We start from the raw sequence: 27,500 nt of genomic DNA on the forward strand, positions 1-27,500 counted from the left end.
TTTTCTACTAAACTGTTAAGGAGAAAAATATAATTCTAGTTCTACATATTCTGATAAAACCACATTTGGATGGTGTGCTGCACTTCTGCATAAAAGTAAAGGTAAATGGCCTGAAAGCAATCAGCAAATGAGAAATTAAGAGCATTTTTACATGAACTCCTGCCCAGAAAAACACATACAGCTGCTAATGATGCTACTGGCAGAATAAAGCTCTTTCACAGAGACTCGAACCGAGCCAAAACTCTGAACCCCAAACACTAGCCTCCAGAACTCCAGCCAAACCTTTCATAGGGACCATGCTTGACTGAGAAAAACCTTTGTCTTTCAACGTTTCGCAATATCAGAGGAAAACGTTAGCCAGGCTGAAATTACGTGCCTTGAGGATAAGAAAAGTGGACCCTAGGGTGATGGATAGATTACTTTAAAGAATGTTTGGAAATTAAGATTGATAAATATGTTGGCTATTTTTGTATTTGGATGTAAATGACCTGTATTACGCTAACGGCCGTTAATGCTAGAGTAAATATCTGAAACTGATCCCACGTTCGGTCACATTAGTTATGACTCCAAAACCCTCCAAAAACAATTACATTGATGGAAATCGTTGCTGAAACTTGCATACATTATACAGCTTTGTAAGTTTAGCCTCAAAACAGAACATTTGAAAAAATTTAGTTTAAGCAAAGTATAAGCAATCGCATATATGCATCAGAGTTTGTTAAACTGGTCAGATTGATCAATATATTCCCATATGGAATATAATTTTTTCCTTTTAGTAAATGATATATATATATATATATATATATATATATATATATATATATATATATATATAAAAATAAATAAATATATATATATATATATATATATATATATATATATATATATATATATATATATATATATATATATATATATATATATATATATATATATAAACAAAAGGACAAAAAGTAATGAAAAACTGAAGCAAAGGCCACAAGACCTATACAGAAAAATTGAAAGAGTAACTTAAAGAACAAAACAAAAAAGCAAGAGAGAGAGAGAGAGAAAGAGAGAGAGAGATAAAGAAATAAATAGAGGGGAAAAGGTCTGGATGGAGGATAAAAGATGGCAGCAAAGCACGACACTATGAGATGTGTGTAATGAAAACCAATCAGCTTTCAGCAGTGAGGAGATTAGCGCAGTGGCAGTGGAGCTGAAGCCAATACTCCACCCTAATGAAATGTAATTGGAAACGGGCAAAAACTTCCCATTGTGGAGCACTGAAATATCCCTCATGTTTCTGAAGGTGGTGGAAAAGAGAGAGGACAAGTTATCGGGGTCATCCGTGGCTAATACTGGGAAATGTGTAGCTATAGGGCTTTATTTTGCACTGAAGGCAATCGGTTTCCACTGTGTTCAGATAAACAGACCAAAATCTTTAAAAAGGTCTTCTAGGTCTCAGTATAACCTTTAATCTTTGTCTATAAAGCTTTAGCGCAAAATATTTCACCTCAAAAACCTGTGTCTTATTACACAGTCCAAGTTAACCAAGCGTTAAATGCACTGAAATAGCACTTCTTTGCATTTAAATGAAGTCACTGCCAGCAGAGTCTGTACAGTCCCAATATAGTAAACTAAATGCAATTTTGTACCGGTCAAAATGCATGCAGCCCACAAGATGTAGTTTATTTTATCTGGAGACTATTTTGTAGGTAGTTTCTGGTAAATGTGGTGCACTGTACCTAAATCCATGCTCTTGGAGGACTTGCTGGCGGGGTATTCTGGGACTTTCTGTCGCGGAGGGTACTGTTGGTAGGTGGGTTTGTAGGAAACGGGCTCCAGTTCGCCCCTGCAAGACACAGATTATGCGACGTTTGCTTGATCAAATATCTAAAAAAAAAAATCTTACAATGCAGCACTATTATCAAGCATATATGCTATACAAGCATAAAAACACATACACTACCTCTCAAATGTTTGGGAGTAAAATACTTCAGATTAAAATATTTTATATTGACCAAAGCGGCATTAATATGCTCAAAAATACAGTAAAAACTGTAACAATGTGATATATTATTACAGTTTACAAGCTTTCTGTTAATGTAATGTAATATTTGACACTGCGGCAAAATCATGTGAGTCAAATGGACAGTTTTATGCATCACAGAGATGCTACTATTTGAAAATATGAGGGTGCAAAAAATCTAAATACTAAGAAAATGACATTTAAAGTTATCCAAATGATGTTCTTTGCAATGCATATCATTAATCAAAAAATAGGTTTTGATATATTTACGGTAGGAAATTTACAAGAGATCTTCATGGAACATGATCCTAATATCTTAATGATTTTTGGCATGAAAGAAAAATCAGTAATTTGTTGGCTATTGCTACGAATACACCCATGCAACAGGTTTTGTGCTCCAGGGTCAAATATGTTGATGCAAAGCTGAATGTTCCGCAACATTACTCAAACATTGTGACGTGCTGATTAGGTGCTCAAGAAACATTTTATATTAATATCAATGTTGAAAACGGTTGTGCTGCTTTAGTTATTTGAAACTGAAACTTTTGTAACATTAGAAACATTTTTTTAATCTATTAAAAAATCTTTTGAACAGCAGTGTGACAAAAATTGGACAACATTTAATATGTAACAACATACATTGAACTATTTATTGATACGTTTTAGTGCTTTTAAGTATTTTCAACCAGCATTGATTTTATTCATGTCTACCTACATTGTAAATTAATCTTGTTTTATAAGCTTTTCTTAATAAATATGCAACTAAGTGTTAAAAAAAACTTGTTTCACTGAATAGTTGATGGTCCAACTAGATAATGGCATTAATAATGCTTCTGCATGGTGTCCTTGTTTTCAAATCTTTGAAATAAGGCTCCAGGATGCAATGCTGAGCACTGATCAAACCACTAGATTATTTGCTTTCACAATAAGTGCTCTCAAAGAAAGCCACTGAACTGTGGCTGTTATCTCTGACTTTACTCTTTGAGCGCTATAACTAACCGATTTTGTTGGTGTTTGTGTGGATGGTTTGTTTCCAGCAGGTCCAGATCAGAAGGTGGAGGGGGGAAATCGTCTTCATCGTAATCTTCCTCCGGCAGTTCCTGTGGTCCTCCAGGGGGTCTGTAAAGAGCTGTTTAGAAATATGAGCTTTTAATGTAATATGCTATTGTTAAAGCTGATGTTTGCCACACAAAGCCTTTGTATGCCTTCAGAAGGCTTATTGTTTTAGCTCAACTTTTTAAGTTGTCTTCTATTGTACAGGCTTTTCACTTTTCAGAAGTTATACAGGTTTGAAAGCAAGTCATTCCTTTTATTATGAGGAATAAGACACACTTGACCACGCTCACTGAGTTTTGAATCATCTAACATGTGAGAAATACATTGAGACCTTTTCAATGACCACACAACGTTCTGATCAATGTTAGCAGCACTAGTCTGAAATACCTCCATTACAACTCAATTTTCTGCACTACTGTCCCCGTTTCTTCCACCATTTAGCCATATATTGTAAAGCGGCACCAGAATGACTGTGTCATATACATGCAGTAACATGAAATATTAATGCTGGTGCTAGCAACAACATGCCATTAAAACGACACTTCATTAAAACTCATCAAAATCACACTTGTACGGCGAGTTTGGCGTTTTCAGATTTGACCAAATCTAACTGCAGCGAGCGCGGAAAGCAATCTGAATTTAAAATGAGACGTGTGTAAATATCACATCGCTCTTTGTGCGACTAAAGTACAGTCACATGCTTTGACGGACAAGAGACGCTAATCAGTAAACAATGGTTTCCCAAAAACACGGAAAAAGCCTTTTGTGTTGGCACGGGCAACTCTCTGGAGAGCGGCGGGAAAAGAATAGTGTGAATTTAAAACAGTTTGTTATCCGTTCTCGAGCGCTCGGCACAATTGCGAGTATGCTAATAAGGCCCACTTAGAATCCATTTCATCAGCTTAATGATTTCAAGGTCAGGCCGCGTTGCATAAAAGCGGAAGCGAATGTAGGAAAAATACCGTCATTGGCTTTTCCATCCGTATTGATGAGATGGGCAGAATTCCAACTTGTATAAGTCGAAAAAGCTAATGGAAAGCTATACGCTGGCGTGGAAAATGAGGCGGTACAGACAAATAACTCATTTTGTCCCCTTACAGAGAAGCAAAGCACTTCACATGGTGTTGATGATGAACGGACATGCCTGCTTTCTTTTTTTGGAACACTGATCAATTTCATTTCTGTCTTTAACACTGAGAGAATTCAGATGAAAGCACTTAACATTATATAAAAGCAATTGCAAGGCGTGCATTTAGAATGTAGTCAACAAGTGAAGATGTATTCAGACAGAGCATGATTTGGCGACTACCAGTGGAATCCGCCACATGATCCAATTGGATTCTGGAGATGACTATGAAGCAGGAATTAACAGTACAGCAACTTTAAGTCACGACCTAAAGAAACTGAATCAGTGTCAGTGTGTACTTACCAGGAGCAGCCTCGTACGTGCGGATGGTTTCTGTGGAGGGTGGTGCCGAGCTGTTGGTGTGGTTGCTGTTCGGACGAAGATGAACAGGAGAGTCGTTTCTGGTGACAGTTTGACTGCTTTCAGGATTTTCCTAAAATGGGGGGTTAAAAAAGTAGAGAATTATTTCACTAACCAAAAAAAGGCAATAAGATGGAAGATGCTGATTGGGTGAAAATGTCTTATTGAATATGAGCATGTTGCTCATCTTCTATATTGGGTTCATGCTGTTGGGATGCCAACATTTGGAGCATTCACCATGCGGGACAGAAGACAAGCTCGTACACCCAGAAATAATCATTCTTTTGGGATTTGCTTACCCTCAACCTTTTTCTGCACGCCCACTCCTCCATAAAACAGATATAGAAATTTACAATCAAGTGTATTCAAATATGGAGTTTGAAGACATATTGTTGTCAAAAGTGGTGCAACACATCTGCATGCTTCATATCTGAATGTAAAACTCATAATAGGAATGCTTTAAATGACAATAAAGACATGAATAACATTTCAAAAGGTATGTTTCAAACTAATACTGTTTCTATTCAACAAAGAATCCAGAAAAATCTAAATAAAATCATGGTTTCCACCAAAGTATGATGCAGCATAACTAATCAGTGTTTCTAAAGCAGCAAATCAACACATTAGAATGATTTCAATGGGATCATGTGACACCGCAGCCTATAGCAGAAAACCTTTTTTTTGTAATAATATTTCACAATATTACTGTATTTTTTAATCAAATAAAGGCATTGAGACTCGTTTTGGAAGCAAAACAGTAGATGCTAAGAAAGAAATTCTCTGAGAGAACAGAATACATTGGGGGGGAAAAAAAACTGTTGAACTTGAACTGTACATGACAAAAGGATAAAAGCAACCATATGACATAGTTAGAAATTTTCATAAGCCCAAGGCAATCCCGTCAGACAGTACTAGTCGAGACGGTCCCGGAAACATGCGTCAATATGAAGACGTGAGGCCACCGAATGATGCATCCTGATGGATTCTTCTCAGAAGACAAAGAAGCTACAGCTGTCACCGTCTGGGCGTCTACAACCCAGAGGAGGAACGCCGCAGACTTTATACTGTCATACAAAGCACATGCTACACACACAAACACGCTACTCACGGCAACAAAAAAGCCCAGACTGACTGGACGGACATGAAAGGTATTAGGATATCACCATATCAAAGTGTGCTTAAATGCATTCACACCATACTATTCCGCATGGCGGGGAAAAACAGATGAAAGCCTCGTTCTTTTGTTCCGATGTTAAGCCTCAGTTGGAGGACAGTCATTAGTGGGGATGATGGCTCTTTACATGTGGAAACGTCATTCTTGTCATCTGCCTCCTGCTCGCTGTCTCTCCAGACTCACGGGAATCATCAATGGACCGAAGGACTGATTCTCAGGTTTTCTTTCTCCTCAGAGATTACGTTCTCGTGAAAAAATGACTCTAAAACCCCTTTCGCTGAGCCTGAGCAACACTTTTTTCAGTCTTTCACTCTGATCAGTGACTTGACGACGGTAAACGTGTTGTATGCATGTGTCTAACGCACATAAATTGAGAGCTGGCAGGAAGATATCAAAAGGTACTCGAAGAAGAATGGGACAGCGACTGCTAGAATCCAGACGGAGGAAAACTAAAAATGAAAAGTCAATTTAAACAGTCGATATTATTGATTTACGTGTTCACCTCCCACTGACTTCAACCGCCGCATCGTCCTTATTAGTGGGGCTTGTTAAGGAATGGATCACTATTACTATTACACTGATTTGAACAAACTGCTGACCACTAATCTTTGCTGCAGAAAACATGGAGTATTATTTCTTAAATGCACATGATGTCTCAGATGTAGGATTCTTTAAAGAAAACAACACACACACACACAAAAACCCCCCTAGCAACCCTCCAGAACACCCTAGCAACGACACTGTAATGACAAAATCTTAGCAACCATACAGAAACAATCCAGAAAACCCTAGCAAACACAAAGCAACGCGCTACAAGAAGTCAGAACCAGAGCTATTGATAACTAACACTAAAACTAAACTATTTTAAAGAAAATGTTATTGGAAAGGTTATTAAAATAATGTTCAACTAAAAAATAAATAAGAAAGAAAGAAAGAAAATATTTAAAACAACAAAACAAAAAATATAATAAAATAAATATTCAATACTACAGGGCATTAAGGGTATACAATGTAAAAAGTATCAAGTTAATTTAATAATAATAATAATAATAATAATAACAACAATTACACCAAAATTAATGGCTATAATAAATGGCTAATTTTCTATTAATATGCATGTTAATAAGCAACTAATAGGTGTAACTGTAAAATAAGGAGTGACCATTATTATTATTATTATTATTTCTTACAAGTGCATTGAATTTTTTATTTACAATGCAGTAGTAAAATTACAATACTCAGGATTAAGCAAGTTAAATTCACAGCACATGCAGAAATGTTCACTGCATTTACTACGACAAAGCAACAAAGCATCAGTGGCCACCCAGAACACCCTAACAACCACATAGCAACACTCGCATCAGAAGACAATGTCAAAGTCTAATTTCTCCTTGCATCAGTCAATACGTTCGTAACATAATCATATTCTCATTCGTTGAAACATCACAACTCCCACAACAACACACACATCTCTGACATCTTCAAAGGCAGCGCACTGAATGTCTTAATCAGACAACGATCACAAGGGAGCTTGGGTCTACAGTCCAAGACAAAGAACCAACAAAACAGCCTCTAGAACAAGACCCTAAAGCCACGGCCGTCTCCACCCCCTCCACACAGGCCAGCAGTGAGGGTGAGCTGAGGTTAGGGACCCTCAGGGTTGCCCCGGGCTGCCTTTCATTAAAACCCAAAATTTGCCTTTTATTCAAGGAACCCACGGTGTAATCTGATTAACTTGCTGAGCAAGAGGAGATCCAGCGAGGTAACGGGATTAGACAGCAGACTGGGCGGAGAACAGGAAGGAGAAGAACATGGAGGAAGGAGGAACAAAGATGGTGGTTTCACATGAAATCTCTCACAGGTACACTGCAGCTCGAAGAAAGATTAGTACTTTTATTCAAGGGTTTCTGCAAATGTAAAACTTTACAACATTCGTAAAGCAAATTCAAGTTACAAATCCAATGATCAATGAAGAAATACTTAAAAACAGTATGAAAACACAACTTCCAACAGATCTGTTATTTGTAATAATAAACTGAGCAATGGGTTTAGAAAAATACACCCCACTGAGAGATTTACATTTCAGAAAACAAGACTTCTTATCTTATTATGGCATCTAACGTAACGTGTATGGATATTTAAATATTTGTAATTAAAAATAATAAAATATATATATACATTTGTAGGGAATATATTGACTTAAATTGACTTAAAAATGACAGTAATGACACAATTAATAAATACAATTAAATAATTATAATAGAGAAGTTAGTAATATATTTTGTAATATCGTTCTTATTAATTTTATTTTATTTTATTTATTTAAATGCAGCCTTTGTGAGCATAAGATGCTTCTCTCAAATATATTAAAAGTCTTAATATCGCATAAACTCAAAAATGTAGAAGCACTTCCAAAAATGTATAAAAACAATAACAATAAGTGCTTTGCTCGTAATATGTAATGAACTATCATGGTACTTCCATAAAACATTATGGTACTGCTAAGTCCTTGCATTAGCATTGAATGCTGATATCGTGGTCGTTTGTTTTTTAAACTTTTTTTCTACAATATTTCAGTAAAATTCTCGAATGATTTGAGGAACAAACCCATTACGTTGAGTCCACAAACACTTTTGATTCTCTAACCTCCCTCTCATTCTCTTATCACTCAACTCTGTCTGAGTGATTAATGGCATATTGATCGTTCCGTCTGCATGTGATTAATGAAGAATGCATCTCAGCGACATATCACCTTCTATTGAGCGTCATTACCGCCCGCACCGATCACCATCCCTCCACCACTAGATTGGGCTGAGGATAAGCTAATGCTCCCCAATAATACTCCAGCGCTCATCTACCCAAAGTCAGACCGCTGAAGGTGGAGTCAATAACTATTTGTCTTCATATTCATTGGACGTGATGAGGAGCTGTCGGAATTGATGATCCGTCCCGGTTTAACCTTGGATGAACAGACTCCAAACTCAAATCAAGCAGAGTTTGACTATTTCTGAACATTCACAAACCATAGCATGCGAGGATCCAAAGCAGTGGAGAAAAAAAAAATCAGCTATTATCTCTTGGCAGAAAATTTATTGAGCTGCTGACTCATGGAAATGGATTCTCTTCTCCGATAAATATGCCTTAACATTACTTTCCATAATAGAAAAGGCTAAAAATATATGCTTAAAATTGCTTAGGTAACGAACACACTACTGGAGTTTCGAAACTTCTCCATTATCAATTAAGAAACATCGTTTTAGCTGCCTTGATCATGTGAAACCACCCGTATTGGCAAGAACATTGCCATGCAGGTTTAATACACCAACCAGTGACTGCTTAAACTTACCAACACATTAACAAAAGGGGGACCCCAGTGAACATGGCGGACCCCCTGCAACACAGAGACATGAAACTGACAGTAAAAGAAGGCCAAGCTTCCCAAAAATGCAATGCAACACTTTAAGCTATCAAGCCAGGTTTACTAAGTCATAAAAGTGAAAAGTGCTCATAAGACGACTTGTATGACAGTTTGAAACAAGTATTTAGTGGAAATGAATAAGTTTACATAGCATTAACATACATTTTTTAGTGCTTTAGCTTGCTTCATGAGAATGTAGACTTAAAGCAGACTGATAAAATGTATTGTTTTTATTGTTTTTTTATTGAGTCTACATTCTCATGAAGCAAGTTAATGTGTGTGCATCGATAGATAGATAGATAGATAGATAGATAGATAGATAGATAGATAGATAGATAGATAGATAGATAGATAGATATTTTTTTTTATTTATCTGTCTCTTAGAGACAGCAAACTTTGAAACATTACACAAATTCAATACAACATCTCAAAGTCTGAAAACTCAATAGTTGAAAGAGAAGAAAGACACCTCATGCCCTTTACAGAATAAGCAGAAAAGTCCAGATGGTTAAAAGAAAACAAAGTGCATGCAAAGATTTAAAAGTCTTTTATTTGAAAAAAAATATATTTTAGCCATTCAGAAACAAAGCCAAAGAAAAGCAGACATTAATAAAGAAGTGAAAAGAGTAAATGAAAATACAAGCATGTGCACAATGTTAGTACAAAAGCAGGAAGCAGGAGAGAAGTACAAGCACTTTCTCATGAAGTCAAAGAAAAACAACTGAAAAGAATGATCCTAACTCTGTCAAAATAAGAAGAATCCACAATGATTACATTTCAAGGACTTCCTCCCCAAATGTCCGTGACGATACTGCAATGAGCTTTGTTTGGGAAATGGGCTTTTTGGAGATAGACATTTAATCACAAGCCTATTTCACTCTTCAATCTGTAGGATAACAATAGCACTTTAAAGCATAAGAATAAGAAGGACATTAAAAGCATTTTCTCTTTTAGCCAAAGCACATGTGTGCATGTCCCCACGTACATTAACTAACAATCAGAGGTGACCCGAGAGCCTGTGAAGTGTATAGCGGTGATACCGCTGGGCTGGGGCCAGCGTCTGGGCTTCAGAGGCACTCCGAGGAAGCGGTCTGTAACGGGACACATGGTACTGTACATGATGTGAGCATACCTGAGCAGCAGAGCGCTCCGAAGAACGCAGGACCACCAGCTGGATGGTTCCTCTGAGGTTCCCTTCAGTCGACATGGAGCGACGCAGGGTTTCCATGGCATCATGGTTGGAGCGTCCGAGCAGCGACTCGCTATTGACCGCTATCAGCTGGTCATTGACGCGCAAGCGACCGTCCTGCAAACAAGACAAGACAGACATCAATGCTACATGCTCAAACTACTGAGAAATTATAGGAGGATACCTCTATGAAAAAAGACTTTCTAACAAGTTTTAGCTAACAGCGACAACTAAAAGAAGCAGCTAAATTATTTTAAAACATCTTACATTTTTAGCAGTCTTATTTGCATTATTGCATCTCAAATAGTACCAGTTATACACTGATTAATGGAATAAATGTTCAAAATGTTTTACTATAATGCTACCAGACAGTGAAAGAAAATAGGAAAAAGAAGGCAGATATATAGTTTACCTAAAGATTCAGCAGCATTTAAAAGCACAATTTTTTTTACCATAATAATGGAGAATGTACATTTTACCTATTAATTCAGTTTGCATTTAAAGAGAATATGAAAATAAAACCATATAAAAAAAAAGGACAAATAACAGTGGTAGTTAAACACATTAACAAAAAACTAAGTAAAAGAAATAAAAATCATGCCACAGTTCTGGTTAAAGACAGATTATTCTGATTAAAAGCCCTTACATTTTTATTTATCTTATAATTTGTATTATTGCATCCCAATTAAGTACTAGTTAGATAGATGAATGAAATAAAAGTTTTAAAATTCTACTATATTACCAATAGAAAAAGAGAGAGCATATGAGAAAGTATGTTATCGAGCTAAAGCTTCAGTACAGAATTTAAAATAAACAAAAACTAAATCGCTGTATTAAAATTTAGCAGTATCTAGTTTTAAAAGGATTTTTTAACCATAATAATGAACAATATATTTTACCTGTTAATTTGGTTTGCATTTAAAATGAAATATAAAAATAAATAAATGTATACAAATGCAAAAAAAAAAAAAAAATAAAAAAAAAAATATATATATATATATATATATATATATATATATATATATATATATATATATATATATATATAATTTACTAATAAATACAATGGTGCATTAAAAAAAAAAAAAGTAATACAAGGACAAAAAATAATAATTTAAGAATTAAGAATTTCACAGTACTAGTCAAAGGCTGATTACTCAGATAAAAGCTCTTAAGTGTTTTCTTTTACAATAATATAAGATACAGAAATCTATATATTCACAGCAGCATTTAAAATATTAAATGTTAAAAAAAACTTCCTTAAAGTGATCATTTGAATTCATTAAAACAAATTAAAAAAAAGAATAATAAATGGGATCACAATGATGATGATTAAAGCACTAAAGGTTTCATTCTGTTTTGTGAATGAACTGTTCTTCTGAACTTATTTTTAACGAACCACCACTATTTTGGGGGGCTTAATCTGTTACGACCGAATTACTGTCACACTGAAACATGTAGTTAAGTTAGGACCACCGCTACTTTTAGCTAGCAACTCCCAACGCTAAAGCCCTATAGTGTGATTTAAAAACATTTATGCAGTGTAGCCCCACTGTTAAATGTTTAATGCATCCCACTATGAATTCAGACACAATTATGGATGCATATCATTAGCGTGAAAGGGCCGGGCCGGAATGAATTGGATTAAGGTTCACAGCTGTGCTTTCCTAAATAAAACTGAGCTGAGGAGGAACAAAAGAGATTAGCAGCTAAAAGCCACTGGAGCCGCTAAAGACTCCTGAGAGTCTGTGTCGCGGAGGATGATCCTGACCCCTGGGCGAGGTCACTGACCGCAGACCACCGATACTGACCGGGAGGGGGTCTCCGGCAGACACAAACACTTGTGCCCATCTATTGAGAAAATATACTCATGCATACATAAGCAGACAGTCTGGAACTCGCTACCTCAAAGAGCTCTAAAGATAACCTGCGACATGTTTTTCTTCATTACTTTGTATTACGATAATTTATTCCAGAAATTAGGATGCAGGTTTTTTTTATATCCATGCTCATTTGAACTCAGTCCTGGAGTGTAAATGCTAGAGGAGCAGCAGAAAGCGTGTGAGGGAGAGTGTGATAAGGGTGAGCGGCAGAAGTCAAATGAAGAGCTCAGCCTTTGAAAACGTCTATTTCTTTGAGCGCCTCTCTGATGGGGTCTGTGATGCAGCTCGCTCTCTGAGCCCACTCTCCACTGGAGTGCTGATAGGGGCCAGAGACGCAGCTCCACCTGTGAGCCCACTCTTGATTACAGTGCTGATAGGAGACAGTAGATGTGCTCTTATCTGCACACAGGCACAACACCTGCTGCCTGACTGGATTGATTGCGGAGAGAAGAGGAGAGGAGTATTCATATTTCTATAGCGGCACTAGGTGAAGATTTCCTATAATAAGAGATACAGCATATCCCAAACCAAAATGATAAAGCTTAATACGCTACAAAAAAAAAAAAGTTCACTTTTTTTTTCTCAGTTTGGGGCCACTTTGAGTGAATCAAAATTTAATTGAATCAAAAATAAAAGAAATTTGTAAACATTAACTAAAACTAATAAAACTAGTTTTTTTGTAAAATAAAATTAATTTTGTATTGTTCTCATTAATTTTACTTTGGTTAACTATTCTGAAATAGAAATAAACTGGATTACAATGAAATGAAAGCTAAAGATATTTAAAAAAAAAAAGCAATTAAAAAATTACTAAAACATTAAAAATTGGAAACAGAAAAATAAAAACTAAATATTTAAAACATTACTTAAAAATATGAATAAATACTATCATAGTATATAAATGACACTAAAATAACATGTTATTAACCTAATGTTAATTTTTACACATACTATTCTTTATGTATTTTTTACAAACTGTATAAACATCATTGCGTCATGAACAATATTATATTTATAATAGTGTATGCATTTAGTTATTAATTTTTAAAGATAAAATATGTAAAATTAGATAAAAATGTAATTATGAATAACTGTACATTTACACATAATAGTGTATGTATGCTTTTATTTATAGACATTTTATAGGATTTTAGCATTTCTTTTACAACTGAATGCGAATATTTATTTCTGTAAAGAAATACACAGGACTGGAGTGACTTTCATGATTACAGCTAGACACTTTGGGATTGAATGGGCTTCTCTTTACCTTGTGTGCCGCACCACCGTGGATGATGGACTTGATGAAGATGCCCAGGTCTTCTCCGGTCTCTCGGGACTTATTACCCTTCAGACTGACCCCTAGACCAGCTGAGCCGGAGTCATTCAGAGGAACTTCAAACATCAGCTGCTCTCGGCCGTCCTCCGAAAGCAGCGGACCCGACGGCTCTCCTTTCTGCAAATAACACACACACACACGGGTCAGTATCTCGGTTGGCTTTCCAAACCATGAGAATCTTTAGATTTATCCCAGTTCAACATGTCACTGCCTGCAACTGCATTACAGCACATGTCATTTCTGCTTGCGTTTGCGAACGACGAGATGAGTGGAATTTATTTTCTGCGGTAATCGACAGTCTGTCAGCTGCTCGATAGAGTTTAACACGTATTGAACCTGGAACTCTCCAATAAGATAATGGAAAAAGTGATTTTCATCTAACTCTTGAGATGAAGGAACATTAGCCTACCTCAGCAAGATGTTTTTGAAAGAAGTCGCTTATGCTCAAAAAGGCTGCATTTATGTGATCAAAAATACAGTAAAAACTGCTTTCTATATTAAATGTATTCCTTTGATTCAAAGCTGATCATTTGTTTGAAATAGATTTTTTTGTAAGAACCTAAATTACTATAGAAGCCCGTTTGATCCACTGAAAAAATTATTGCGAAATTTTTTTTTCTCCGAATTACATGAGAATTATGAAATATAAAGTCGCAACAGCAAAATTAGAATTAGAATAGTTAGAATTGCATGATATAAACTCAACATATAAATAACTTTATATCTCAGAATTATTACTTTATAAACTCACAATTGTATGCTTTACAGTCGAAATTCGGACTTTTTCGGAATTCTGAGGGAAAAAAAAACTGATACGATCTCAGAATTACGGCTTTGTGTCTAGCAATTCTGACTTTCTAACTCACAATCGTTTTTTTCTTGCAATTCGAACTTTAGACCTCTAGAGTCTAGAGTTATAGTTATAGAATTGTGGCTTGATAACATACAATTGCTTTAACGTCATAATTCCGAGTTTGTATCTAACTTTTATCTGTTAGATTTTACAATTTTAGAGATGGATGCCAGTTAAAAAGATAAAGACAGATGTGCCAAGCGGAGGAGAAAAGAATGATGATGGATGGATACATAAAGCAGGGTTGGGACAGAACAAACGCATGGCTAATGGAGAGGCAGAAAAACACGTTGGGGGTCATTTGATTTGAACGTGGAAGATTGAGATCATGAGAACGTGCCAGTTCAAAATGAAAACATAATAAGCTTCTTCAGAGATTCATTTACATCATTTAAGACTAATAACTCATTATTGAGCACACTTACACACACTGCTTTTAGCTTGCTTTGGCTTCAAAGCATGGTATCAAAGAGATCAAGGGTGTCAATGCCATGGTTTTTGACCTTTTCTCCGCATCATTTCCTTCTCCTCACCACTAGCGCATCAATAAAACAGTCATGATGGCTAAACGTGACTGACATCGTTCTGGAAACCACATTAAGCAACAGCATTAGCCTGTTGGTAAGCTCCTGTGGAAATGGGCCAGGAAGTAAAAGAACTAAGAATGACTTTGTAGGAGCACAAAGTTGGGCAAAAAGCATTAAGCAAGAGCTAACGATGAAAAATAGGAAGGCCAATGGGGCAAAGCTTCAAGTGCTCCTTTTAGCGCGTCCTCTTACTGATGATAATGTGTCGTACATGGCCTGAGGCGGACGACAAATCAGAGTTTTAGCACACAATAAAAGGCCTGTTTGTAAGTGAGGTCAAACTTTGGTCCCAGTGAGAATATCAGATTGTAGGAGATGCTGCTCTGGTGGTCCTATCAACACTTCAGGACCCAGACTTCACATGAAGAAACTCCTGAGGGCAAATACACACTCATATGCTTTCGTAGACACAATATGATAGACTGTTTTAACTAAAGTACATGAGTAAAAGCTGGAAAAAAAGGTCAGAGGCGCTGGAAAGTAAAAAGCAACAACTTCAGAAATACGTGGAGAGAGATAAACAGCACGCACTAAAAACTATGGGTAATGCAAATTTTAAAAAAACGACACGTTTCCGGACTTGCAACTATATTAATATTAGTATTAGTAATTATCGTTTGTATTAACTTTGTTAATTATTATTACTATTACTAATCATCACGATTATCAAAACAAAGATATTATTGGAATAGTACTGTAATTAATTGTAATTAACATGCAATTAACAATAATTTAGATTTTTGAGAAATAAATATCCACTTCCTCTTCTTTTGGAAGCAGTTTAATAACAACCTACCGAATTGAAACGAGCTGTGATTCAAAACCCAAACTTTGATCAATTCAAGAGACTAATCGACAAAAAAAACATTTTGAGAGGAAGTCTTTGTGTCATTTACACAAAAATAATGCACGGGAAATGTGTTTTGCTGCCCCTGGCTAGAAGTCAATGCACCTTAACCCAGATACTGAACTAAATTAGAATTGATGTCAGAAGGCCGTTTGCTATTACATGAAAGAATCTACAGTTTTTATATTACGCAGAGCTTTTTTTAAAAAGTCCACTGGGCTTGGAAAGAAGTGGCCGTGACCCAAATAACAAATATAATTAAATGGGTCATGACAAAGCAGAATGCATCCTGTGTGTAGGAAGAGGAATTACTATTAAGACCATCTCAAGGACATCTAAATGCTCCACCAGCCCTGTGACCCACCTCTCTTCCTGCGAGTACAACTGTGTGCTGCAATGTGCTGTCTGACCCCTCCATCCTCTACAGACCCTTCAGAGTCCACATTATGATCGTAAATGGGTTACGAAACACATATTCGGCTTTTACGGCAAACTTCCTTTCAGTGTATCAAATTAAAGGAGTGATATAGATAGACTAAAGAGCAGACTGTAGATCATTTATCTTAATTATAAGTGTGTCTTACCACAAAAATCACCATATGTAGACATTTTATTATTATTATATTAAAGAGAATTGAGCTTTGCGCGCAGAAAAAAATATATATAAAAGCATGTCTAGTGGGCACAAAAAAAAAAAGAAAAAAAAATCTTACATTACAATTTAATTTGATGTTTGGCCGATTTATTGCTACTGGCTATCAGGTATAATTAATATGTTGCTGCAGATATTAATTCCACCTACTGCATTCATTTACTCTCACAGTACATGACAAATTGATGCCAAATCCAGTTGGCTTAGCTTTAATGCAGTGGCGATATTTAGACATTTACAGTTTGCCAAAGCAGTCTCATTAATATACATTTACACGACCAGCCAGCTGATTCTTGCATTGGTCTGGTAATTGAAAACTAATTTCTACACAATAACTCAACTGCTGTTCAAAAATAAAAATGTGAATTTTTATAACGTTAATTATAACATTTATTTTTCAGAAATAAAATAAGTGTCAGTTAATACAGTACTAACTGCTACTAATGTTAAAATCAATTCTTATTACTATTATATGTAATAACCTATTAAAATGAATTAAATATGTGATTACCAATAATGTTTACTCATATTCGTAATTAGTACAGATAATAATAATGGTAATACTTTAATAATAATTAATACTTCTTAATACGCTTTTTATTTAATACTTGTTAATGGACAGATACAGCAATACAGTGGTATTATCATTTATTGCATTTAGTAATAGTAACATTACCTTTTAATATTGATATAGCTATTAATGCAAATATTCATTATGATTAGTATACATTTAAATCTATACATCAATAATTATTTTATTATCACCTTGTTCGTGTCACTGGCTAATGATCTATTAACACTATTAACACTACTTAATTTTTGGTTAATGATAATAATACAAATGATATTGTTTTTTGGCATGTGCCATGGTATTCTTTCAAGTACTTCAAGTGGCCGATCAATGATCTAGACCGGCTTGAACCAGTTATCGACCATCCTGTGGCCCAGTTATAAACCAGCTAAACAGAGTAAGATGGTTTTAGCAGGATTTTCCAGCAAGGCCGGAGGTTTCGGCGACACCGGCTCTCACACATCCAGGATGTCCAGTCACCGTGACCAGATCCCAAAGGGCTTTAGTGAGAAAAACAAGACTTTAACTCTGTCAACGATCTCTAAACACGAATCCCACAGACCGATCCATCACTTGACGGACACCTTGTAGCTGCTAACCGGATGGACATTTATGGTGCAAGCTAGCAAGCTAGTTTCCTGTCCAAAGACCTGCTGGATGCTAGCAGGCTCTTACAAAAGATGCTTTATTTTTGCTAATGGCTGATCATTAGCCAAATCTGCCTTTGGCAATTAAGATGGTATATTTTGTGCTGACAGTGGGTGGCAAAAGAAACTGACGAATATTGTATGAAGGTGGGTGTTTATGGAGGGTATTTCAGGTTTGGAGGCATTCATTGGTTAGAATGAAATATAAATACACACACACACACACACACACACACACACACATACGTGCACGCACTCATATCCTCTAAAAAGGCAGATGGTGAAATCTACACTCTCAACACTGTCATTATATCTTTTCATACTCTTCCATTCTCAGAAAAAATATTTCTCCCGAGTGTGTCATTTTTCCTTTTGCCTGCCGTCGCATTTCTGCCGTAATTTACCCTGGCTAAGCAGTGGCACAGCTAACCCACTTTGAATTTGAATAGGGTGGAAAAATGGAGGAGGTTTTTCTCTGTGAATAGATACTGCAGTGCAGCTCTTTATGACGTTTTTTTGTGCCTAACGAGAATTAATGGTCCAATAATAGTCAGTGTCAATGACATACAGCTGCTCTTCTTGAACAGATCTGGGACAGCAAAGATTTAACAAACTACAAAGAAGCTAAATCCATAAATAAACCCCAAATTTAACCATGCATGAATTTTAATTTTGCAATGTAACATGGTTTTTAAATGTAACAAAAACAAACATTTGGCTAATAATTATTATATAAATGAAATATAACACTTATATTACTTTTTGAAATTCAATACACACACACACACACACACACACACACACACACACACATATATATATATATATATATACACACACACACACACACACACACACACACGCCTACTACATATGTGTGTGTTGTTGTATATCTAGGGAATTTGATTTGATAGAGAAGCTCTGGCTTGATATGTACAATCTTTTCGACATCAAAAACCTCATTGAGGAAGTAATGCACGAGAGAAATGACTGTTTGTACCAATGAGTATGCATTGTTTGGCAGCCTTCACGTTACACAGGCATGTACACGTGTGTGTAGGTGACCCGTCTAAACCCAAAGCCTTTGATGAGCAGACACTACGGTGCAAATTAACTGAAGATAGACAGAGACACAATGAAGGGATGTGGTTTTTCTTCCTGTGATGAGGGATCCAGGGGCGCCACAAACTCTGTTTAACTCATTGTTTGGTCTCTAACGGGGGTCTGCTGTTTAGAAGAAAAATAAAGGAGCTTTGAAAGGGGTCAGTGATCAATGCGTACCAGAGATGGAGATGGACCAGTGTTAACCTGAGGTTTCCTGCTAAACCGCTGCGTCGTGTGCACAACTTCCTGTTACAAGCTGATTCGACACTTTCAATGTAAAGGAGGGGTTTGTAAGGTTGCCTGAATAATATAGCGATAAACGTATGTCCATGAGACTTTCTGGCCTATTTTATTATCCATCGGGTTAAAATAAAAAATAAATAAATAAAAAAAGGTCTAAATGATTGCAAAAGGAGTCATTTGAGGTGCTATTAATTATTAAAACATAAATATTATGTGACATGATACAAATAATTGTAGTAAAATATACAAATGAATAAATTAATATTTACCTACATAATATTTGACATATGCATTTAAGATATTTTAAAATATTTTATATATATATATATATATATATATATATATATATATATATATATATATATATATATATATATATATATATATATATATATATATCAATTTACATAATTATTATTATTGTTGTTGTTAATCATTTCATTACATTAAATTGAACACATAAAATAATGTAACGTACTGTTCTTTTCTGTTACACCCTGAGGTTTGGCAAAAGTCTTACCAGTTCTCTGGGCAAAAACCCCTCTTGTCTTCCGACTACCAGAGACACGGTTTCTCCTAGTTTGGTGCTCCGGAGCATAGCCACCAGCTCCTCTTGCGTGCGTCCTGTGATGTCCACTCCATTTACCTAGCGAAAGAGAGAAAGCTATTTCCTGTAACCGTCAAAACGGAGAGTAAAATTTCCATTTACACTGTGCCGAGATGGAAAACATGTCAGAGTTAATTCCATCTCACGGCCAGGTGCAACACAAGACAGACAATTGGCCTAATTACGTCAAGGATGCATTAAGCCTTCTGAAACAATATCTTTAAATTGCATTTAAAACAATACCTTTTAATTGCATGACTGGCGGGAGAGGAACAGCACAATTTAATGTCCTATAAATAAACTGTGATTTTGCATTTTCCAGGTTATGCTCTCATGAGTGCATTGACGCAAGATGCATGTAATACCTCCAGGATACGGTCTCCGGACTTGAGCCGTCCGTCTTTAACAGCAGCTCCGCGGGGCAGGATGCTCTTGACCATAATGGGTCCTGGACCATGAAGGGACGAGTCTCTGGTTACCACGGTGAATCCGAGGCCCTCTGTACCTGCAGACAGAGGAAGGCCAGAAACATTAAACATGCATTTAATGACCCGGTGAAGCAGAAAACCAGACAAATGGTCTTCTTGCAGTTTTCACCAGTGTGCTGTATGCTCAGCAGCGTGGAAAACAAAAGCTACATTACCGTAACTACTGAACATATTTCACCCTGCCACATGATGTAAAATAAATATTTTCAAAGGTTCCAGTCACCAAAAAAAAGTGTGTTTGCATTTACAGCCACAGTTGGACTCAAGCATTTAAGACATGCTGAAAAAGTACACAATTGTTTCACTAAAATCCCTTCCACAATGTCTCAATGACCACTAACATCTAGTTAAGTAATATTGCCCTGGATTTTCACCTCAAATGCTATTCATACCAAGTGAATTGATCATTTTAAATCAAAATAAAAACTAAAGACTGCCAAATTAAAAGGTTTGCATTTCTTCTTATTAAGAAAATTCTATTTACAAGACTGGTTATAATCAAATCAAACTGTCAAAGAAAACTGCCAATGAAAGTGCCATTTAAAAGGCTTCTCGGTATCAAAATTTTAATATTCCAATTGAATTATGCATACTTAAAAACTTAAAACATTTTAATTTTTGAGGCTAAACATTTTTTTTTTTTACTGACATCAAAGAAAGCTCAGTGCACTTTTACCAACATTATAGCATTGTTTTCTATCACTATGCATTCCTAGTAAATTTCATAAAAGCCATGTAGAGTGTCACTATCATGACTGAAATTTGATTTAAAAATTATTGACTATGAATATGAGTTTTCTTAAAGCACAGTCTAGAGTGCAAGCTGGTGGAAATGATGGCAAGAAAATATATACTAAATTTAATTATGGCACACAAGAAGTAGTTCCCTGTTATGACCCTCATAGATCTTTACAGACTGTATCAAGCTCATCTGAGCCGAGATCAGGTCAAAAGGTCAGAAGTACGCTGATGATAGCTTTCAAGCACTCTGGACTGATAACCCGTGTTTAAGCTGTCGGTTTCTCTGCAGAGGTTTGAACACCTCCGTCTCCACCCCTGCACGTTGATAAATGTTTCCTTACGGGGATTAGACAGCTCTGCACTTTAATTTCACACGTGAACACATCTACAGGAGACGGGATACAGGATGAAGAGAGAGAGAGAGAGAGAGAGAACGAGGGAGAGATGGTGTGAAAGAGAAGCAATAGAAACAATGACAAAGGGTGGGGTCTGATAAAAAGTGATTAGAGGAAGTGGAAGCACTGGATGAAGGGAAGCTGAAAAGAGATGAATGAATTATCACAGAAACATGTCAGGGTCAAATTTCACCCAAAAAATATATTTAGAATTTTTGTAATGCATTCGTATTTAGCTTGTATGTATTACATATGAAGACTTTATTTGCAAACACATTATTTAAAAAATTATTGTGTTAGCTAGCTTTTTTTTTTTTTTTTTTCAATCCAACAGCTGCAGTTTGACAGATTAACTGGAATTCAGAATTTAAAAAAAATAATAATAAATTTTGAGAATTGTAATCCGTTTTTTTACAAATTTTCATAATTTTATATATTTTTTATTTATTTGTATGTTTTTTGCTTATATATTTATATTTATTATAACATTCACTACATAAATATTCATATTTTTTAACAGCAGCAATATATTTTATTTAGGTTGTATTTTTATTACCATAAAAAGTATTACATGGTATTACAATGATTTTTTTATTTATTCATTTTTGTAAAAATTTGCATTAAAGGCAGTTCACTACCAAACATTTTTACAACAATACTACTATTTTAGTATACTGCTACTGGAATTGGACCGTATTGAGAAGAAGTGCAAATTATTTTTCTTATTTTAATTATAATTTAGGAAAATATTCATATTGGTGATGAAAGAATAACATTCGAAAGAGAAAAACAATTACATATTTAAAAAAATAATAACAATAATAATAATAATGTGTGTGTGTGTGTGTGTATATATATATATATATATATATATATATATATATATATATATATATATATATATATATATTTATTTATTTTTTATTTATTTTTTTTTTTTTTTTTTTTTAGCTTTTGAGCTAAAATATCGATAGGTTGCATAAGGTTCACCTAAGAAGCACAATAAGAGATGAAATAAAAAAAAAGAGGCTTAAAGAATCACGCTAAAAAAGCGATTCCCTCAAGTCTCTCATCCGCAGGGACACGTGTGATTACTGAAGCCGTGAGTTACTCAGTCTCTCTCTCACACACACTTGAGGGAGAGATGTCATAGAGGATAGCAGCCTATCCAGCATACTAAAGATGGCAAATGATGAAATCTCTAGTCCCAGAAGAGCACCTGACATTAAAGTTTTAAACAATAGCAGCTGTCAATCAGCTGAGAGGAGCGATAAAGACAGAGAGGTGAGGAAAAAAGGGAGAAGAACAAGTACAGACGTTGCTATGCAGCAGATTTGACATGGGTTAAAGCGCAGGCACCTTCCGGTCAACTGAACAGTTTCTACTATTCAATCTCGAAAAACATCATAAAATGACATACGCGACCCATTTTATGTGCATAACGTGATATATTTTGAGCTGCAAACTTAATTCAATGTGTATTGATCTGATTTCACATTCAGCTTACCTTTCTTCAAATCGATCTTCATTTTCTTCCCAGGCTTTTTGTTGATCATATTAACCACCGTGGCGAGGGTCGGGGTCTTTCTGGGGGCCGGGCTCTCGCTGCCATCTTTCAGGGTGGGAGACGCACTGACAGGAGGGGAAGGCGTGGCTCTGTGGTGATCCGTTTGGACGGGGGTGTGTCTTGCAGACAGAAGCTCCTCCTCTTTTTGAGGCGGGGTCTGCGATGTGGGAGGGGTGCGTGACGCAGGAGGCTCTGGAGACGGCGTCGATGCGTTGCTCGAACTGAGTTTGTGAACCAAGAAAGGACTCTTGACTTTAGGGACTGCGGGGGTCGGTTCGGTGTTGTTGAAAAGCTGCCCGATGAGGCTCTTTTCATAGCGGAGTTTGTTGGCGACAGGAAGCACCTCCAAACGTATGGTCGTTGAGGACATGGCTAGGCGAAACACTTCTTGAGACCTGAAACATCAAGGGCAAAAAAAAATGTTTCATTGTTCTGTAATGTATATTTGGTCACATTTTATATTAGGTGGCCTTAACTACTATGCATTCACACCAACAAATAAGTACAATGTACTTACTGTGTTCATACTGAGCTCCGAAACACTTTTTAAAAGTATAATTACAGTGTAAAAACATGTATGTTCACAATAAGTGCATTGAATTGATTAATTTAAATGTAAGTGCATAGTAGTTAAGGCCACCTAATATAAAGTGGGGTGCTATGTTTGTAGATAACATGAATACTAAGGCATTCGGTGCTTTAAAAACTCAACAGCCTCCTTCATTAGCACCATTCAAGAGGCTTTTTGCTCAAGGACTTCCTGCGGGAATCACTTCTCAACACTTCCTTTCTCACTAAGATCAGCCAGGAATTTACCAGACCGGTGTGATTGTGTTCAAATAATAAGTCAGGAAAGATGGTGCATATTTTGCACCATCTTTAAAGATTATTACAATGCATTAAGAAAGTAGATGGAACCGAATTTCAATTTTTTTTTTTTTTTAAACGATTGGTAAAATAAATACTACAAATGTTGACACTTTATTCAAAATTTTGTGAACAAAATTCTCTCAGCTTGTATTTTTGCCCTTTTATATGGTGCTAAGATTGTTATCCAGAGGAAATACTGTCATTTTAATAAAAAATTGAAATGGATTTTAGTAAGGACCGATGCCAAATTTCAAACACAATTGAAAATGAAGGACTTTATGATTAGTTGCCCCCTTACGGTCCAATTTTCATTTGCATAAAATTGAATATGGCACTACGCTAATGACATTCAATTGATATGTGGCCACATTTACATAAATCTTACAAAAAAGACTTATGGTGGCTAATCCCATCAGACATTTTACTTACAAAAAAAAACAATAAAAACAGTAAAAATTAATTACTACTAAAAGCAGATGTCAACTGGCACAATTCAAGCTGTGTAAAATGTGTCAAAATTAAATTTTTGGTGGTTCATTACAGATTTGACCAGAGTTGATTGTTTTGTTGCTAATGGTCTAAAACGGTATTTAAAAAAATCCTCATGGGAACTATAAGAAAATTCAGTAACACTTTACAATAAGGTGTCATTTGTTAACACTAGTTAATGCATTAACTAACTTGAACAAACAAAGAACAATACATTCATTACAGTATTTATTCATCTTTGTTAAATGCTATTTAATAAAAAATACAATCGTTCGTTGTTATTCATGTTAGCTCACGGTGTATTAGTTCACTAGTTAACTAATGTTGTTAACCAATGACAACTAACGAACCTTATTGTAAAGTGTTACTGAAAATGCTGTATTTCCATTTCATGCTGACTCCAACCACACTTAAAATAGAGATAAAGAAAAAAATAGAGAGATTCAATCCTAGTGCTTAGTGACTTAAAAGAGAAAGTCCGAGGCAAACTTCTCCGAGTTCAGTTCAGGACGACGCAGGAGATGTAAAACTGAAGCCTGCTTTCTTTTCTGCTTCAAAACCTCTTAACTCTCGGCCATTTCTCTAACTCTTCCTCTAATAGTGCCGCCTCGTTTAATCTAACGCTCTTTTGAAGGCTGTCCGATATCAGCGATGCCACTTAATAGGGCAATTCCACACCCGTGGCAAGAGAAAACCATTCTCTTTTGTTGTGTTAAAGTTATAGCACTGAAACTCTGCAGGAAGGTGAGGAGAATGAGAGAGGATGGATAGAGTGATAGATAACAAGGAGGACAAAAGGTTGGAGACGATTGTGTTTGCACGCTACGAGCGACTGGGACAGAGAACAGTCGTATGAAAGCAAAAACAACACAAAAGACGGATAATGAAAGAAGAGAGAAAGAGAGCGGGCGGACGATTAGTAATCCACATGACAACAATGAAAGTGTGACGGATGAAAGAGTCAGACACTCACTGAGCGAAGGACTTGTCTATTAACTCGGTGTCATTGATCTGCACGATGCACTCGTCCTCTTCAAAGATCCCCTCTCGTTCAGAGCGGCTGTGCCTCTCGATGGCTCGGATATTTAGACCCAGAGTCCTGATGACATAGACAACAAACAGCTTTCAGGCAGGCAAGGGCATTCAGAAACAAAAAGCGGAAGATAATAGTACATAAGCAGATGAGTTTTAACCGAAAATGTCTGTATAGTTTTGTTGGCAAACAAAATAAAATGGTGGTGGAACTGCGGCCTACTGTACGGTTTGCTTGTTCACCAGTTCATCCAGAATAACAGAAATAAATAAATAAAACACAAACTAAACTAAACACACAAAAATGCTTGGATGATCCAAAAATGGATACGTACAACATTTATTATAAGCAAGTTGCAGTGATTTTTTTTAAGTGGAAATATGCATGGAGATACAGTACTGCATGTCCAGAATATATTTATATGTAGCAGGATAAAATAAAATAAAATGCCCGGATGATTAAAAAATTTATTATAAGCAAGGAGTGGAAAAAATATGAAACTTACAGTAGCAGGACAAAATTGTTGAAATTTTTATATATATACAAGGGGATTTTACAATAATATTTCCAATATTCCAAAATCTTTCCAATAGCTTTTTCATTTAATATTTTTTCATATTATACACATATATATAAAATTCCGACAACCATTTCAATGATGAATCCTGTGATCACTGGGAAAATGAACTAAAAGCAGGATTTAATTAGCTTCCTTTAAGACTTTGGGGTTTCCTTTGAGACTTACACACCCTAAAGAGCAGTTCACCAGGCCACCACACAGGTTTGCCCACCTACAGAGAGAGGGTCTGTTTCCATCCGGAGCTCAACAGGGCGCACAGGCCCAACAACAGGAAGCATGTCAGCGTCCACCCAAGGAGGACTTCCTGTCACGCAGCACGTCTGTGTCCTTGCCCTGAGCACTTAACTTTTGACCTGTTCATGCAGCCTGAAAGAGCCATTCTCCTAGCTACTTCCTGCAAGTGTGTGAGTGTGTGTTTATAGGTGAGAATGAATGGAACACTGTTGACTAATCACTCACATGATATTATAAAAGTGAAACGACTCATCAATGCACACATGCAACAGTTAGTGTTTACAATTGTGACGTAAAGCGATGCCACTCATATAGAGTCAAACAGATTTGTTTAATTTAAATATACTTATGTTAGTCAACTGATATTGTTTGTGTAAAGGCCAATGCTGAGGAATAAAATAATTTAAAAAATTTAATTAAGTTAAAATGACATTAAATAAAGTAAATGAGACTGTTATACACAATGGCCAATGCTGAAAAACTGAACTGAACTACACTGAATAAACTTAATGTAAAAAAAATAATGTAATACTCAAAGTTTAACTATATTAAACGAGACAACCCAACCAACTGATCAGCTGATACTGTTTTATATAATATAAAATAGAATTATATAATATAAGTTGCATAAAATGACCAATGGCTGGAATAGAATAGAATAGAATCCAAAAATGGGAAAACAAAAATAATTAAACTTTAAATCATAGTAAAAGAGACAAGCTAACCAACTGATATATAATATATAATTTAATTATATAATAATTGTTGTACAAAATGACCAATGGCCAAAATAAAAAAATTTGAGTAAGTTAGACAGGCTGATCAACTGGCTACATAAAATACTGAATTCTATTTATTTTTTGGTTCCAGAAGTGGACATTTGCAGCCAACTTGACTTTTAATATTATGACATACTTTAGTAAGAAACTGAATACAGAATGAATAAAATAGAGGGCGTGGCTTGTTTTTTATACTGCAAATTGATTAGACGGTTCATTCAAAAATGATGTCATAATCATGCCATCAAACCGAGAAGGCGCATCATTGGCTTGACTTGCACGGATGAATTGTTCATCACCAAAAAAGACTTTAAACTCACACAGCTGTATAAAAGTCTACAATCTATATATGAATACTTGAGAATCTAACAGCAGAAGTGTTATAGTGTATCTCATGGTCCATTATTACGCAAGTATGTGAAGATGCCATGTGTGTGTGTGTGTGTGTGTGTGTACAGTATATGTATGTGTGTATGTGTGAGTGTATGCATGCATGTATGTGTGTGTGTGTGTATGTGTACAGTATATGTATGTGTGTATGTGTGTGTGTGTGTGTGTGTGTGTGTGTGTATGTGTATGTATGCATGTATGTGTGTGTGTGTATGTGTATGTACAGTATATGTATGTGTGTATGTGTGAGTGTATGTATGTGTGTGTGTG

General features: G+C 35.7%; 1 protein-coding gene across 2 annotated transcripts in view; it reads right to left on the reverse strand.

Annotated features, from left to right (window-relative positions):
* The window catches only part of pard3ba (par-3 family cell polarity regulator beta a), a 131,602-nt gene that overhangs the window by 52,335 nt on the left and 51,767 nt on the right, over positions 1-27,500 (reverse strand). For both annotated transcript variants that reach the window (XM_043240448.1, XM_043240440.1), the window contains exons 7-15: positions 25,188-25,313; positions 22,796-23,250; positions 20,030-20,169; positions 19,578-19,703; positions 13,485-13,670; positions 10,278-10,451; positions 4,497-4,626; positions 3,011-3,140; positions 1,728-1,834 (exon numbers count right to left, since the gene is read on the reverse strand). In XM_043240448.1, the coding sequence (XP_043096383.1) occupies positions 1,728-1,834; positions 3,011-3,140; positions 4,497-4,626; positions 10,278-10,451; positions 13,485-13,670; positions 19,578-19,703; positions 20,030-20,169; positions 22,796-23,250; positions 25,188-25,313 (1,574 nt within the window). The remainder of the gene's footprint in view (positions 1-1,727; positions 1,835-3,010; positions 3,141-4,496; positions 4,627-10,277; positions 10,452-13,484; positions 13,671-19,577; positions 19,704-20,029; positions 20,170-22,795; positions 23,251-25,187; positions 25,314-27,500) is intronic.

This window comes from Puntigrus tetrazona, chromosome 1 (genome assembly GCF_018831695.1).
Source record: "Puntigrus tetrazona isolate hp1 chromosome 1, ASM1883169v1, whole genome shotgun sequence".
Taxonomy (NCBI): domain Eukaryota; kingdom Metazoa; phylum Chordata; class Actinopteri; order Cypriniformes; family Cyprinidae; genus Puntigrus; species Puntigrus tetrazona.